This window comes from Neofelis nebulosa, chromosome 3, assembly GCF_028018385.1.
Source record: "Neofelis nebulosa isolate mNeoNeb1 chromosome 3, mNeoNeb1.pri, whole genome shotgun sequence".
Classification (NCBI taxonomy): Eukaryota; Metazoa; Chordata; class Mammalia; order Carnivora; family Felidae; genus Neofelis; species Neofelis nebulosa.
The window spans coordinates 82,771,134-82,788,276 of NC_080784.1; the positions used below are offsets into that span (position 1 = coordinate 82,771,134).

Consider the following 17,143-nt stretch of genomic DNA (forward strand, 5'->3'; position numbering starts at 1 on the left):
GAACAGTGTAATGCTGTCCCCTGAAATTTGTATTTCTTTTGGCTTTAGTGGCATCCAAATACAGGGTGGGTAGATGGGCAGTGTGGCATTGATTCTGGAGCTGTATGTTCAACTCCTTTTACCACCAAGATGCTGGGCGCGGTGCCTGAAAGGGGAGGAGGAGAAACAGTGGGATGTCTGTCCCACTCCTGTCCCTCTGCCGCGTGCACCCGCACACCCAGCTCCCGTCCTTTCAGGGTTCGAATGCGTTTTTTGCAACTTTGTCTGCAAGACGAAGAACATGTTTGAGCGCCACCTGCAGATACACCTTATCACCCGGATGTTTGAGTGTGACGTGTGCCACAAGTTCATGAAGACACCTGAACAGCTGCTGGAGCATAAGAAATGCCACACTGTCCCCACCGGTGGGCTCAAGTAAGGAAAGCAAGTACAGAACCTTTTACTGTGTTGTTATTTAATACCCTTCCCCATCCCTACCCCAGCCCCTCCCCGAAGGTTTGGGGGGTCATCGAGAGGGAGAGCTTGGCATGGGGCCAGTTAGTCAGCTACCTTTCGCTGGATGTGAATTAGACTTGTTGCCCAGGGGTCCAGCAGACACAGCAGGAGAATCCATTTCACCAATATCCTAGGATTCCTGGCAAGCAAGAGGACCTGGCGGAGGAGCCCAGCATGCAGGGGGAGACTCATCCTACACTGCTTGAGTTTTGTTCAGACTTGATTTTGTGGACTTGGGGGTTCGTGTCCCCGGGTGTAAGTCATTACGCTGTCACAGCACTTCACCATTTCTATTTTTTAGATGATTTGCCATGTACATCTTTTAAACAAGCATTACGACCACCCCATCTGCACAGCACCCCAGCTATTGGATCCTTGCCTTTTCGAACAGGCAGGAGGCAGTGTTTTTCATGCAGAGATCATGTGCCTCGGGTCTTCCTGCAGACATGCCTTATGCCTTCCCAGGAACTGGGATTGGGATCTCCCTGGCTAGCCTTCATGAGACCTGACGTTTCCAGTCACACATTATTCACAGGTCCCCAAAGACCTAGACCACAAGCATCATCATTAACCAATATTTGCAAGAAGCCCTCTGGTCTGAAGTGAGACCCATCAGTTATTATCAAACACACGGTGTGTCTGGCTTGATAATAGGTGCTGAAGGGCAAACAAGGAATAAAACGTGATTTCCACCCTCAGGAAATTTATGTCCTAGCACTACCAGAATTTAATCTTCCCAGTGATTCCGAAATCAGCCCCTGTTCACAAGGCACTCATGACCTAGTAGAGAAGGAAGCATACGTCGTTGAGTACAGGAAGACACACAAGTTTCTAGGCACAGTTATTCATGTTTAGCTGAAATAACCGTGTAATTAAAAGAATGCAAACTTATATTTTACTTGACACAAGAAAAAAAAAAAAAAGAACCTCTTGTTTTAACCATTTTTATCTTTGAAACTCACAAATTGCCAGAGAGGCGGCATGACTCTCCTGAATGGGTGAGGGATGGAGAGACCCAAAAGGACCCTGGGGGCCAACCTGGGGGTCGAATGTCGGGAGCAATGCAGGGTTGACTCCTCCAAGCTCCTGCCTGGTCAGAGGCACCCTCCTCAAAAACTTTACGAAACAGAGGAGTCAGGGAGCAGCACCTACTGTCCAATTCCGTTTTGTTTCACTCTTGGGGCACTTAAGTGGGAGGGGGAGGGGATGTTTGCAGGGATGGGGGAGGGGAGATTATAATCCAAGACCGCCAATAAATGGGAAATGCCCAGCAAGCGCTTATTTGGGAATTTGATTTGGTTTGTTCCCACTGTCCCTTTCTAAATACTTGTTTACTCTTATTTGAAGAAAAGAAAAAAAGCCATGTACTTCCGTGGTTGGACTAGCACTCATTGCCCTTCCCAGTAGCCCCGTCACACCCATTAACTCTGCGGCCCCTGCCAGTTGTGGCTTTGTCAGTTAGCCTTTCCTTGGGGACCTACAGAGTCCCGAGCCTCCGACCCATTGGGGAGAATGCACAGTGAATGCTGATGCTTTTGCCAGTACAGACACTTCCGGTGTGGTGCTAACGGTCCCCTGTGTAATAGTTTATGTTCTAGGATGACCAAGTAGAAGAATACTTTGAAAAAATTGATAATGCCTTCTGGCTATACAGTGAGTCTTTGTTTTGTTTTGTTTTGTTTTCCCTTTGCCATATCAGAGAATTAATTTGCCTGAGAGAGTGTCTTTACGATAAATAACGGGAGCACAGAAAACCCTTAGCACTTTGCCTGAGCAGCGAAAGAAAGATTGAGCTGTGGGTCACAGAAATGTCCTTAAAATGAAACAGACTGCCGATGTCTAAGTTGCTTTTCTGTGATGGAACTGCTTGTACTCTATATCCTGTTCATAATGCAGATCAAATAAGATTATACTATTATTTTTCTTTTGCCGTAGCTCAGGACAGTGGTGAGTTTCAGACTCCTCTAGGTAAGGCCCAGCTTGGCGTAGGGGTTGTGTGTGCACCTGACCTGGGAATGGGCTTTATATTTCTCTCGTGTGCACTCTTCTGTGAGCTGAGGTTCAAAGGCTAACGGCGAGCTTGGCGCTGAGGAGCAGTGCACGGTGCACTTGGTTGTGTTGGGCTCTACTGAACACCTCTCCAAACCCTCAGAGGACAGATCACTCCTGGGCCCTGCCCCGCAGGTGCCAAGCAAGGGCTGAGGCAGCCACTTTTGCATTTGCATCCTTTGTGCAAAGAGAGCAAACACGCTACAGCTATCCTGTCAGCCACCAACTTGAGCCTTGCGGCTTCCAAAAGAGCAGCTCAGCAGAATTTGTAAACATGCCCTCACTGCTCCTCCTAGCCCCTCTGGACAGCCAGGAGGCTTGGGGGTGGCATAGCCTCACTGCCTAGGATGGAGGAACCGAGCCACGGAGAGGCCCAGGCTTGGTCCCAGGGCACATCCAGATATAGCCCAATGAGGTGACGGAGCTGGGACCAGAATCTGCCAGAATTATGTTGTAGAGACCAGTCCAGTAATGAATCAGTGCCTACCGTGTGCTGAGTACTTTACCGGGCACTGCAGAGAACGCAGAAGAAATGTAAGATATGGTCCTGCCCACTGACAATTCACGATCCAGTTGGATTGCTATTATCTCCATGATGTAATAATCTTCTAATAATGTCTTCAAAGTCCAGAGAGCAGTCGCCTCCCTCCCTCCTTATCCCTCATTAGTGATGGGCTGGTGGGTGGGCCTCCCTCTCCCACGCCCCCTCCTGGTCCGCATCTGCCTTCCCTGATGGAGAACCAGGACTGCAGGAGACAGGATTTAGGAGCTCAGACCTATGTATAGACACACACACTCACACAGACAGACACACACAGGCCTTCTCATCCTAACAACCCTGTCAATAAGCACGATTCTGACCCCTATGACTTTCTGTTTGCCGGAGGTAGCTCTCCCCCTATAAGCTGTTCTTCAAAACTCTTAGCCTTTCTGCGTGTGCTTGGTGTGGTGCATGAAAAGTCGATTCTTTGTGTTGCTCCCATCTCGAGGGGAGGTCATGAGGTTTAGACCTCTGCTATGTCTGGTGGGAGGCGGGGAGGTCTCCGAGGGGACGGGCGGGGAGGACGGAGGGGAGCAACCGCTTATTTATTCCTCGCACTTCTTCTGCTCCCCTTCCTGCGGGCTGGTGCTCACCGGTCCAGCCAGGAGACCCACAGTAGGCCGAGCGTACCTTGCCAGAGCGGCTCCTTAGTGGGGACGGCTCTGTCGGCAGAGAGAGCCAAGCGGGTCGTCTTAACCCCGGAGAGGCGGCAGGGCTGGGCTGGGCAGGGGCAGGGGCAGGCCAGGCCTCAGAGTTTGGGGGGGGGGGAGGGTCGTGAGGGGAGGCTGGCGAGGAGGGTAAAGGCGGGGCTGCAGCAGAACCTGTCCGGTTGAACCTTCCCCTTTCGTTGCTTCCCCCACCCCACCCCACCCCACCCCCCGGCAGGTGCCCATTCTGCATTTATTCCACCAACCGCCCCGCTGCCATGGAGTGCCACCTCAAGACCCACTACAAGATGGAGTACAAGTGCCGGATCTGCCAGACGGTGAAGGCCAACCAGCTGGAGCTGGAGACGCACACCCGGGAGCATCGCCTCGGCAACCACTACAAGTGCGACCAGTGCGGCTACCTGTCCAAGACCGCCAACAAGCTCATCGAGCACGTGCGCGTCCACACCGGGGAGCGGCCCTTCCACTGTGACCAGTGCAGCTACAGCTGCAAGCGCAAGGACAATCTCAACCTGCACAAGAAGCTGAAACACGCCCCACGCCAGACCTTCAGCTGCGAAGAGTGCCTGTTCAAGACCACACACCCCTTCGTCTTCAGCCGCCACGTCAAGAAGCACCAGAGTGGGGACTGCCCCGAGGAGGACAAGAAGGGCCTGTGTCCGGCCCCCAAGGAACCAGCCGGCCCCGGGGCCCCGCTCCTCGTCGTCGGGAGCTCCCGGAATCTCTTGTCTCCCCTGTCGGTCATGTCCGCCTCCCAGGCTCTGCAGACCGTGGCCCTGTCGGCTGCCCACGGCAGCAGCTCAGAGCCCAACCTGGCACTCAAGGCTTTGGCCTTCAACGGCTCCCCTTTGCGCTTTGACAAGTACCGGAACTCGGATTTTGCCCATCTCATTCCCTTGACAATGTTATACCCCAAGAACCACTTGGATCTCACATTCCACCCTCCCCGACCTCAGACTGCGCCTCCCAGCATCCCCTCACCCAAACACTCCTTCCTCGCCTATCTCGGACTAAGAGAAAGAGCAGAGACTGTCTGAGGACAGCCGTGTTCTGTACCAAAAACAAAGAGACAGAGACAAAAACAGAAAACAACACAAAACAAAACAAAAAACCCACAAAACTTAAACACAACCCCAGCAGGTGTATGTTGCTGCAAAACCTACAGACCCGCCCTGGGTCTGAACCACGTGTACTGTATATCTTTAGTAAGGAATAGAGAATTGGCTCTGTGTGTATACCTATTGCATTGACCTGAAAGCTGCTTTATCCAATCTTCAGAGAGGTGACCTACTGCATACTTCTACCTTCAGAGGCATGCCTCCCCAGCCACCCACTCCCACTCTCAGCCCCTTCTCCGTACTTTTATCTGAAAGGAATTTTGTCTTGTTAGACCCTAAAGAGAGTGTCCTTAATAGCAATCAGCACTTGCAAGCTTATGTACTGGTGCATTTTGTTTTCTGTTGGGTGAATGGGGCGTGTGGGTGTTGCGGATTCTGAAAGAGAAAGCCGTGTGTCGTGTGCCATGACATTTCTATTGCACATCTCTTTGTACTGGCTTCTTTCACAGCGATGAACATTCTTTTCCCTCCTGGGTTGTTCATCCATGACAGTCTCTCCCCGAGCTCCTTCATCACCTTTCCCTCTCTATTTTATGGCTACAGAGTGGTAGGGCCTGGTGCTTAGTCGATGAAGGACTGGTAGACACCCGCAGTGCTGCTTGAGATTTCCGACAGGGTGCCAGAGACCTTGTGCTCAGATCTTCTTGGTTATGAAGATGTGAGAACCAAGAGACCACTCTGGAAGAAATATCTCTCAGAACTGCAGCCAACATCACAAAACTTGTGTGTTTTGTGTGTGTGTTCATACATATACAATGTGTATGGTGCACACACTGCATCATTTGTTAAAGGGCAGATTATATATATATATGATTATATATATATATATGATGTATTAATTCAGTGGTTACCATTCATTTGCAGGAAAAAAAAAAAAACTGTATGAGTGAAAAACGTTTATGGTTGATAAATCCAGCCAAGGAGATTAAAGGGGTTTGGATAAATTCTGGGTATCAATGCTCAGACTAAAAAAAAAAAAAAAAAAAAAAAAAATGGCAGTTTTTTGCACAGTGCTTTGGTCTTGCACTACTTTTTGTTTCTCATCTGCAAAAAAAAAAAAAAAAAAAAAAGTAAAAAGGAAGAAAATGTACCTTTTATATGGAATGAGTAGACTGTATGTTTGAAAATTTTGTCACAACCTCTTTGACATATAACGACCCAACAAAAAGGTGCTGTTTAGTCCTACGGTTCAATTTATGCCCCTGAGAAGTTTCCCTTGTGTTTGCAGATCGTCTGGCTATAGTGGTATTCTCCATGTTATTAATAATTCTGTATTCCATTTTGTTAACGCCTGGTAGATGTAACCTGCTAGGAGGCTAACTTTATCCTTATTTAAAGCTTTTATCTTGTGGTCATTAAAATGGCGACTTATGTGCAGCACTTTATTGCAGCAAGAAGCAGATGTGGATTGGTTGCAGAGCCCTTTGCTAATCCTAAAAAAGTAAAGGGTGATTTAACAAGAAAAAAAAGAATCTTTGGCAGAATATGTTAATTGCTTGTATTTTTAAGACAACAGAATTTCCAGTATGAAACAGGCTGAAAGAGCAGGAAGAAATGTGCTTTGTATAATAATGGAAAGATTGGAATATAAAAGTTTATATATTATTTATCTATTGACGAACTGGTGTACAAGAGGAATGCCTTCTTACTGCGTTGCTGTTTTCCATCACGTGTTATCCTAGAATTGGGGTTTTTCTTTTCATCTGTTTCACCAGGGGAAAATAAAAGCATCCCTAATTTTCTTCCTCTAGTCAGTTTGCTTCACTGAAAGCCCCCTCGAACTTGGTACAGTTCTACAGGAAGCCAGAAGACTGTACCATCTGTCCACACCATGGACTCCCCCACCCCCATACCATCCTCCTTCCCCCAGACCGAGCAGGTGTGATACACTTCTCTTCGCCAGTCATCCAGCCCTGGAAAACCTGTTTACACTAAGGAGATGTCCCCAGGGGCAGGGAGGCTGAGCCAGCTAGGGCAGGAAGCTCCCGAACCCTCGGTCATTCTCCAGCAGAGACATTTGTTCTTGGCTATGTTAGAAATGTCGTTCAACCTCGCCATGTCAATGTCTCGGTAAAAGACACTATAGGCAGTTATGGACAATACACTCCAAGAATACTGGGCTTATGGGTGGGTTGGTTTTTTTTTTTAAGTCTTGTCTTTATCCCCATATAATGGAGAATGTGCCACTTGGCTAATAATGTGCTTTCAAAATTACAAGTTCAGTGATGACAGAATAGAGGGCCACGGTGATCCCATTGAGGCTGGCAGAAAAGGTGAATCACACATAAGCACCAGCAGGTTAAAAACCTGAAAGGGTGGCCCCTACATTTAGGACTACAGGTTTTACAGCATGCCACTTGTGCAATATGAGGTCCTAGGCTGATACTTTCAAGATTGAGAGGGATGTTGGAAGGAGATGTTTACTGCTCAAATGCCATGCATTTCACTGCTTGCCACTGAACTTGTATTTGAATGACTTAGTTATGCTTAATGTAATTGGGCAACTTTTTTAGCACTTTGGAAAGAGTCATCAATCTTTCTGGTAAATTATAAAAGTTTTCTGAGTGAGAAAAGGTGTGTTTGGAGTTTGTTTGACTTTTTATATTATTATTATTGTTATTAATAAAGAAAAATCTACAGCATTTTTCAGACTCCACCGAGATAATATATACCCTCGAATTTGGTTTGCAGTTTGATACTCAGGGAAGGATTATTCCATAGATATCCTTTCCGTGTAAAACACTAACGTCTTTGAGAAATTCACCTGCCAACTAACTTCAATTCTGTTTTCACTATGCATTCTTCAATGAAAGCTAGCTTATTTTTCCATATAGTACTGCAGTTAGCATTCTCAGCACTTTCTTCTATCCTTTTTTTAATTCTTCATATTATGTTCAGATGATCATACTGTCAAGGTTTGTGTACATTACTGAAAATTTGTATTGTATAAAGCTTTTTGCATTACAAGGCTGTACAGGGTCATTTTGACAGTAACTGGTATATTTCTTTGCATCTTATGTTGCATTGCCAATTTCTAGTGTATCCAGTTTGGAAGTATAATATACTCTAATTAAACAAAAAAAAAAGGTTGGCTATACTCTTTGTTTCTTTTTTTTTTTTTTTCCTCTCCTTGGTTGCCATCCTTGACTACTTATTAGTCACAGGGTTTTATTTGTCTTGTTTTGTTCCCATTTTAACTTTTCAGCGTATTTTAAATAAGTTCAGGAAATGTCCCCTTCTAGTTACAGCTATAGCAAAATGCAAGTTTTGAACAGCGATGGTGATAATGCAAACTGTCATTTTGTAAGTCATTAATAGACATTAAGGCTGAAAGCATATCCATCATTCAGTACAGTTACAGGCCGGCTCCTTCCTGAAATTACGTAGTGACATTTAAAAGTGTTCACCAGCCTTACCCTCTCGTGCTTAACATCATTTTACTGACCCCATAGCCAAAGGGCAGGGGGGAAGCAGATGAATAATTCCATTTCTCCTAATGAAGTTTGGCAACTATGAGATTTTAATGAGGGAGGAAATAGTCTATTTTGCAAGCTAAATAATAATCTATCCAAATGCAGGTAATAGTTCACCATTCAAAGGAAGGTACCAGAGAAAGAAACTGAGACAAAAAAAAAAAAAAAGATGAAACGCACACTAAGTTGAAACAATAATTTTTTGAAATCCATTTTATTTTATTTTTTTTTTTTTTCAACGTTTTTTTTTTTTTTTTTTTTTTTTTTGGGACAGAGAGAGACAGAGCATGAACGGGGGAGGGGCAGAGAGAGAGGGAGACACAGAATCGGAAACAGGCTCCAGGCTCCGAGCCATCAACCCAGAGCCCGACGCGGGGCTCGAACTCACGGACCGCGAGATTGTGACCTGGCTGAAGTCGGACGCTTAACCGACTGCGCCACCCAGGCGCCCCTGAAATCCATTTTAAAGTTCTGTTCATTAGAGATCTTCCCTATGAATCGATGATGGTTGATCAAAAATACAAGCAGCAAAAGAAAATGTTCTATACAGTTCACAGCTTGCATGCTTACAAATGTAATGTCCTTTGCTCCTTGTAAGAAATTATGAACTGCTTCACTCTAGCATTTAAAAAGGTCAAATTTACTTTTCATAAAAATGAGATAATGTAGGAGAAGCCACTTTGAAAATGACCAGTTACTAATCAGACACTATTTTCGCCTTCAGTTTTTCATCCAAAAGCTATTTTTAGGGAATTGAATCAAGTTCTCTCAGTTTATTCAATATCAGTTTTGTTTGCAGGCAGCTGATATTTACTGAAAATATTAAAATAAGTCAGACTTCTTTGCCTTTTGCTAGCACTATAGGCCAGGGTGGCTTCTCATTTTGCACACATATTTTTTTTCTTAGATCCCACACCTACCTCACATTTTCCCTGTGGTTGAGAAAAGCCAGAAATACAAAGAAAATAATCATCAGTTTCATAATCGTCTTCCACTAATGGGCTTCCAGTGACTGAGGAATGATTGGGATCGGAGCCATCTGTGACGGAACAGACCACAGCCTCTAACATCTTCGCTTACGTAGAATGCTGCATGTGCACGTGGGCAGCTCCAAGCCAGTATTGTGGCCCCCTACTTGAATTTAATCTGAAATCATACATTTCCTACTGTCATGTTAAATAAATATACTTTAAGACTCAAGGCCATGTTTTCTATAATGTGTCTATGGCTGATTGGCTCTCTTTTTTGGCCACCAAAAAGCCCCTGACAATTTAACAGAGCCCCAGTGTTGGTCACAGACAGGGGCACAGGAAGAAATCTCAAGGTCTGATGAGCACATGTACCTCCTTCCCCACAGATTAATCATATTAGAACCCCCACCTGCCAAAGATCATGTGGGGCTTGTGAACTATTTGAAGGAGAGGACACATCCCATTAGTTGCTGAAACAGAACTCAGGTCACCCCACTGTTTTCGGTCCTTGGAGAGGAAGGAGACCCAAGAGGAGCTCTTCACGTACAAAAGGGGAGGGGGGAAGGAAGAGGACAGCAGCTGAGTGACTGCATCCCACTTCCAGAAGACAGACAACATAGAACTGGAATCCTTTGCGCCCTGTGAGCAAAATCACAGGACAAAATAATGCCCTTGGGGATTTGGACTCCATTCTAAGGAGCCACCAACCACAAATATTCAAGAGACCCCAGCCAACATTCTTACTTACACCACTGTCTCAAGACAGAAAAGTCCTACACAAAATGAGGTTTATTTTGCAAATAACTACCGTTAAGTAACAAAGCAGGTATCCAAAAAGCAGCGCCTGGGGTAAATAAAGTGCGGTGACTGTGGGGACTAAGGTGCACAATCTTCCCCTGTCCAAGCTCTGAATGGACTCAAGTCATCAACCAAGACCTCTTCTTTATGAGGTAGCAGATCTATTAATAATTTCTTTCTTGATCGCTGGATCTATAAAAGAGGAAATGCAAATGTTGCTCACACTGGTCAGAGCTGCAAAGGGGAAAAAAAAGTCAACTGCTGTATCCCTTTGGAATTCTGTTTTGATAAGAGGATAAGTATTCGTTCGTTAGTCCTTAGTTTTCAGTAGAATTATTGACCTAGAGCGGATTCCACCTCAATTCACACTTCAAACTTATTTTCCCCTATGCCAATCCCTAACAGGTAGCTTTCTACCCTAGTTAGTGCAAATAGCTAGATTACAGATAGTGTTTTCCAACGCTGAGGGCCATTACCGTGGAGTCGGATCACCTGAATTGGAGGCCTAAGCTATAGGTTAAATTGGGTGATCTGTAACACTCCTACCCCCTAACAGATATCGTATAATAAACTATGATTCTATCACTCTCTAAATAAGCAAAAATCAGCCTTTGGAAACAAAGTGGTCACAAAGCAGAATCCTTGAAAGGCAGTTATAGCAAAAATGACATCTCAACATTTTCAAACTACAACAGACTCGTGGGAGAAAAAAAAAAAGTGGCTAAAAATATTGTTCTGCTGTCTTCAGTTTGAGAGGTCTAAAACTTTTCTCTTCTGATTAAACACTAAATCATCATGCTTATATAGCCTGCCATCATCTTGAGGGTGGCTTAAACATTATGTTACCAAACTGTGGGTACTTAATCTGGTTAGATGGGTTAGGGGGTAACTAGATGGGGATGGAAAGTGTTTGCCGGGCTGTCTTCATTTCTCTAACTTCACCCCGTCCTCCCACCCCACTCCCCACTGTTTTAAACCTAGTCCAGGTAACTAGCACAACTGTGACCTCTGAGCCCTCTGCCACCACCTGCCACATTTCAAATGTTTTCTGTAGAAAGGCAAACAGTTGCTTTTAACAAGTAAAAAGACATTTTAGTCTTAATACAATGAAAGAATATACTAAATATGCTTATTTTTCTACTTGTTTAAAAAAAGATTCTCAGCCCCAAAACTCTAAACACATTAAGAAAGTTCCCGGTCACTTCCATTGGATGGAAAGTCTCCACGTGTTTACAGAAACACAGGAAAATAACCGATCTATCCCTGTCATCAGACAATTAAAGCCAAGAGTCTGGGTCTAGCCACTGGTCTAGGACGAGGGAAATTTATCTCCATCCTCTGGCCTGAATGTAGGGCTCCAGCCAAACCATTCCAGAATGGTGAGTGTCTTTTCGATCTTAAAAATTTCTAGACAGGAGATGCCATCACTTGGCCTCAGCGTACTCTTATTTTTATTTTAACTGAAATTCCTAATTGGTGGTCCACACTTTTCAGTGTGTCTTATAAAGAACCAACAAGCCCCCGTCCTCTTATGTCCCACTTCAAATAGAATGCCATAACATTCTACATGCAATGGGTTTGATCAGCATTTGTAGTGACACACACCCCTCAGAACCCTGAGATTTATTTTGGGAAGCAATTCTAGAAACAAAAGTGGAGAACCATAAAGAGTGAAGCAAGTAAGAAGGGAAAGCCAACCCCCGGGGTGTATTGACCAGCTGGTCATTGCTGTGAACAAGTAGGATGCAATCCTTCCAGAAACTCTCATGAGAAGCTGTATAAATGTATCTCAGAATTGACAGCCCAAGGGACAGAAAATAGAAGGGGCTGGAATAGCCCCAGAGAGTTAACTGCCTTGCACTTCCAGGTTTACCCATGATTTAGAATGTCTGCATAGGTTCCCACAGGCAGCCACAAAGGTGGCAAAGAAGCCAATGGTGCAGAATGTGAGAGGCGCCTGGTGAAGCCAAGGGCAAGTGCTGTCAATTGCATCTGACCACAGCTGGTTACTATTGCAAAGATTGGCTTTAGAAGGTGGATTTTTGAGATGAGGAACCATAGGTATCCAATGAAATCATCGTCTTCAGCAAGAATGTTGCCATCACTTTAGCCTCTAAACCAATGTTGGCCACATATCCAACCTACTGAGTTAGCTCAAAGCCCTTCTCCTTTCCCCACACTGAAATTGGGCAGAGCCAAAGACAGACAGTATTGGGTCATGATGCTACGGAATGGAAGGGGTGGCACATAAGAAGAAGGTGAAGGCTCCATACAATAGAGTCTCTCTAGAGTCTGCCCTTTGGGGTTTGCTTTTTGATGTCTGTGAAGGAATTGAGCTCTTCTAGGACTCCATTAGGGGAAAGTCACTTGACAAGGACATTGGCTGCCTCCCACCTCAGAGAGCCTCCCTGACCTAGGGGAGCCACGTGAGAGCCCAAGCGAGGCCAGAAGAGAGGAGCCATCCCCCAGGCTTCTGAGGCCAGCCCCAAGCCCAAGCAAAAGGCATCCCCTGGTATCTCTCATACGTACCAACTTACCATGAATGGGGGTCCAGCAAAGGGATTGGCAGCCAGACCTCAGAGAGAAATAAAGTGGTTACATTTGGTTTACCTGGCATTGTTCGTGTACACAGGTTTCCCTCAGAAACCTGGTGCTAAGCGGGGAAGTATCTGTCCTCAAGGAAAACAGCTGATTGAAGATAGAAATAGTCAGGATATGGGTCATCTCTGTTTCTATTTCTAACCCACAACTAGCAGTCCTCCTGCTAACAGAGGTTTGGGCTAAGCATGGACTGATGATGGAGAGTTACACAGCTACATAGAAAATATATATAAAGAATGCATACAATACATACATAATATAGACATAAACATAAAAGATGTGTGTATTTGTGTGAAAGAATCCAGAAAGAAGGTCAGGAATTTTATTATTCTGGGATTCACCTTATTAAAATATTTTTTTTCATTTTTCCTTTGTGCTGCTGAAAATAAATGCAAGTTGATGAAAGGGTAACATATGAAAAGAATAATTAAGAGTCAAGGAAATCCCATTAATCAGCATATCTTCCTGCCCTTCTTTTTCTACAATTAACTAAATGGGCATAGCAGTCATCACCACACTATCAGTCAAGGTCCCGTCTCTCTATGGCATCAGACAATGGACAGCAGCAGCAATAGCTAAATATACAGGAGTCTTGGTTACACAAAGAGGCCATGTATCTTTTTAAATGGGCAGAGTAATAATTTCCTGCTGATGAAGGAGTTTACACTTTGGCTTGTCTGCCTCTGAGTAAGGCTAAATTGTGTACATACATGATTTTGTGTCATAAGATCCTGTCTTTAAATATGAGTCCCTCATATTACCCAGAATTCATTGCCTCCCTCATTATTATTCCCCACACTTATTCTTCACACACAAAGTGCCTATCCCAGTTGGCCATATTCTAAAGCAAGCCCAAGCCTATCCTACCAATCACTTCTCCCCCTGACTCCTCTTCCATTCTAACTGTTTCTCTGCTTTTCATTCATTATTTAATAAGCAACAAATATGTGGGAAGTCATGTGCAAGCAGCTGGTATGAAACAGAGACAAATAAGATACTTTCCCCAGCTTTAAAGAGTTTTATCAACCAATAGAAGAAATGCATATTTGAGCAAATGCATTATAATACCAGGAAAAATACACATAAATTGCTGCGGAAAAGTTGAATAAAGAGATACTAATTCCAACCAGGGTGAGAGGTGGCTTTATGAGGGATATAATCCCATACAAACTGCAATCTAAACGATGAGTGGAATTTTCTAAGCAGAAAAAGTGGGGAGTGTAGTCCAGATTGAAAGAACAGCTTGAGAAAAGGCAAGAAGGTGAGAAATTGCATGGTGGGTTCTGTTGTGCTAGGAGATTATAATGAAATCAAACAAAGCCAGCTTGTGCAGGGCTTCAAACCCCTTGTTAAGGAGACAGAATGTCTAAACAACTCCGCAGTTAATAAGCACTAAAAAAAAAAAAAAAAAAAAAAAAAAATTGAGGAGGAGAATGGCATAATCTGACCTTTGTTTTAGGCAGATAATTCTAACAGCACTACAAAAGGAAGACTCAAATGACAAAAAGGCAGAGATATGTGGTATATTCAGAATGTCCTAAAGGGAAGCCATTGTCTTCTCCCTCAGACCTGCCCCTTAACCATGTATTCCTCAGCTCAGTAAAGGGCACACCAACCTCCAAGTGATCCAAGCTACAACACCTGCACTCAACTTTGCCCCCTTCTATCTCTCTCCTTCTGTCTCTTCCTCCCTTTCTTGGTACAGTCGATCCATCAGAGTTGTGCTTATTTTATCTGCCGAGTATTTCATGAATCTATCCTGTCTTTCCACTCTTAACGTCCCGGTGCAGGTCCTTAGCATCCTTGCCAGGTGTCTTTGCAATGGTTTCCTGTCTGAATAGGACATTTTTGTGTGGGAAAGACTGTACAAATTTATTCCACAGCTCAGAATAAAGTTCATGATCAGACTTGCAGACACAAAGATGAGAGGTGGAGCCAGGGGACAGGATGGTAACATCATGGTAGCAACAGCAACAACAAAACAGCGGCACAGCACCAAAGACAGGATGTTGGGAGATTCCAATTTTAGTGGAGAAGCAGGAGGAAGCAACAGAGGAGACTTAGAAGAAACCATCAGAGAAGTCATCGACAAGCACAACATTGTTAGAGAAATCCAAGGTTAGAGAGAATTTTTTATACGACATTGGATGAAAGGATGAGTAGTGTGAAGTCGGATTTTAGTCTTTTCCAATTTGATGGCCATTGACGGTCTTTGAGGATGTAGTTTCAGAGACAGGTTGGGAATGGAAACCAAATTCTTACAGGTTAAAGAATGAATTGATGGTGAGGATCCAGTCACGAGGAGAAAAGTCTGCTCTTGTAGTGAGTTTGGTAGTGGGAAAAAAAAAATCATGCATGCCTACCCCTTGCCAAAAGATGCCCAATCTTCCCTTTTCTCTCAAGGAAATCTACTCTTTTCCCTTTCCTAACTTCACTTGTCTTCAAAGAGAGAAGCGTAAGCTACTGACATTACAATCCCTAGCCACACTCCAAACCAATTTTCCATACCGCTTTTGATGTAACTCATCTTTTGAAGTGCATGAAGTCTGTGTTCACACCATGCCTCCTGTTGCTGTGTCTGCCTGGACCAGTTTCTGTTAGCCACAGACATCCGCAGGAAACGGACTGCATGAATAAAATTTAGTAGCAGTTCTTCTAACTACGAGAGTCTAGAGAAATGCAAAAAAAGATGACCAAGAGATGGAAAGTCACCCTCCAAATCCCCTCTACTTTTGCCAGAACTATAAAATAAGGCTTTCTGTGTGGAAAGATGAAGGCTTAGAAAGGAATATGATAGGTCTCTAAAAAAAAAAAAAAAAAAAAAAAACCATGATGGATGTGGCCAGAGAGCACAGACTTAGTCACCAAATTCCAGAATATTAGGCCCAGGGGGTAAATCTTGAAGCTTACAGAGGTTGTTCATGTTGGAGCCCTAACTAACTGTCCCTTTCTAACGTTGTGCAAACCCGACCTTTGTAAGAGCAATGGATCTCAAACCCTTCTAGGCTGCACACCGCTTCAGCTAGGGAAGAAGAGCTACAGCTCAATTCTTCTGCCCCAGCTTGCTGTCATCCTACCAACAGGAAAAAAAAAAAAAAGTCACCCTCATCAGACATAATGGAAAGAAAGGTACCGGATTCTATGAGATTGAAATGAAATAATCTGTTATTTATTAAGTATCATGACAAAATTGTTAATTCATGCCAGAAACACAAATATAAACGTTATCATATTGAAAGCATTTATTCTGAAGGAGACCATCTGGCAGAGCCTCGCAGACCACACTTTGAGAAGCAGAGGGTGTCACCATGCCGGGCTCTGCCATTAAAGCAGCAAACCCAGAGGAAGTGAAAATTGAAGGGTTTTGAGGGGAATGCTTTCCAGTAATGACATCTGCTAGATACTTGTCATGTGTTTCTTGAGAGGTGGGCCTGCTTTTACAAATGTTGTTATATGAAAACCTACATTTTCAAAAAAAAGGGGTGGTTATTATTTCAGGTTCTCTCCCTTTAAAAATGGATTCTTTCCTTAGGCACCTAATTCCAGAAGAGTATTTACATACAAATGTATACAGCATTTACTGCTGAACAGAAAGTCTAGACAGAAGCTGAAGGACAACGTAGGACAGCTAAAGAGTCAGGAGCCACAATCAGTTAGAGATGAACCAAAAATTTTAAATACTGTACAACATTATGCGATTATAAAGTAAATGCAAGTTTCTTTTGTAAAACATAGTTTTTAAAAACCTCACACTGTCACACTCTTCGCAGAAGGGCAGGAGTATCTATGACATGGAAAGCATATACCCTCTCTGGAGATGCATGGAGCACTGGTCACACACAAAGTAGAGGAAACCATGCATTCCAGAAAAGAAGAAATGTTGATGGCAACTGGAAGAAACACCTGATCTCCTTCAGTGTCCAAGTGAACCGGTCTCACCTGGCTGCCCTACATTTTCAAAGGATTCCTGAACTTAATTCTGAGTGCATCTTCTGCCCTCAAAGATGCTATTGTTGGTTGAACATCAATCCTTTTTCCCTTTTCCAAAATTCTCTCCTCTGTGTCCACAGGGCACCTGGGTGGCTCACTCAGTTGAACATCTGACTCTATTTCAGCTCAGGTCATGATCTCACGGTTTGTGATTGAGTCCCTCATCAGATTCTGTATCTCTCTCTCTCTCTCTCGAAATAAATAAACACCAAATTAAAAAAAAAAAAATCTCTTTCCTCCAGGTCCTACATCAGCTCCAATGGCTGAACCTAGAGAATCCACAGAACAAATTCCTCCGTCTAGAATGGGGAGGGTCAGCAGAGTTTGACCTTGATAGAGTTTCAGCACTTGAAAGTTCATTCCCATCTTGACCCTACCCAAGACCATCAGGCATCCACTTACCAAAGTTCAATCGCTATGTAGGAAGTCATCTGAAAAG

The 17,143-nt window shown here is 44.1% G+C and overlaps 2 protein-coding genes across 11 annotated transcripts in view; one reads left to right on the forward strand and one right to left on the reverse strand.

Moving 5' to 3' along the window:
* The window catches only part of ZNF827 (zinc finger protein 827), a 176,757-nt gene extending 168,789 nt beyond the window's left edge, over positions 1-7,968 (forward strand). For 2 of the 10 annotated variants that reach the window (XM_058721249.1, XM_058721248.1), the window contains exons 13-14: positions 237-414; positions 3,971-7,968. In XM_058721249.1, the coding sequence (XP_058577232.1) occupies positions 237-414; positions 3,971-4,790 (998 nt within the window). In that variant the 3' untranslated portion in view covers positions 4,791-7,968. Of the gene's footprint in view, positions 1-236; positions 428-2,081; positions 2,149-2,430; positions 2,464-3,970 lie in introns of all 10 variants that reach the window. The other 8 variants (XR_009259272.1, XR_009259273.1, XM_058721252.1 and 5 more) reach the window with 8 other exon arrangements.
* Positions 7,969-10,086: 2,118 nt separating this feature from the next.
* C3H4orf51 (chromosome 3 C4orf51 homolog) overlaps positions 10,087-17,143 on the reverse strand; it is a 46,844-nt gene continuing 39,787 nt past the window's right edge. Inside the window, 1 exon segment of the mRNA XM_058723315.1 lies at positions 10,087-10,305. The gene's annotated coding sequence lies outside the window, so the exon portion shown is untranslated.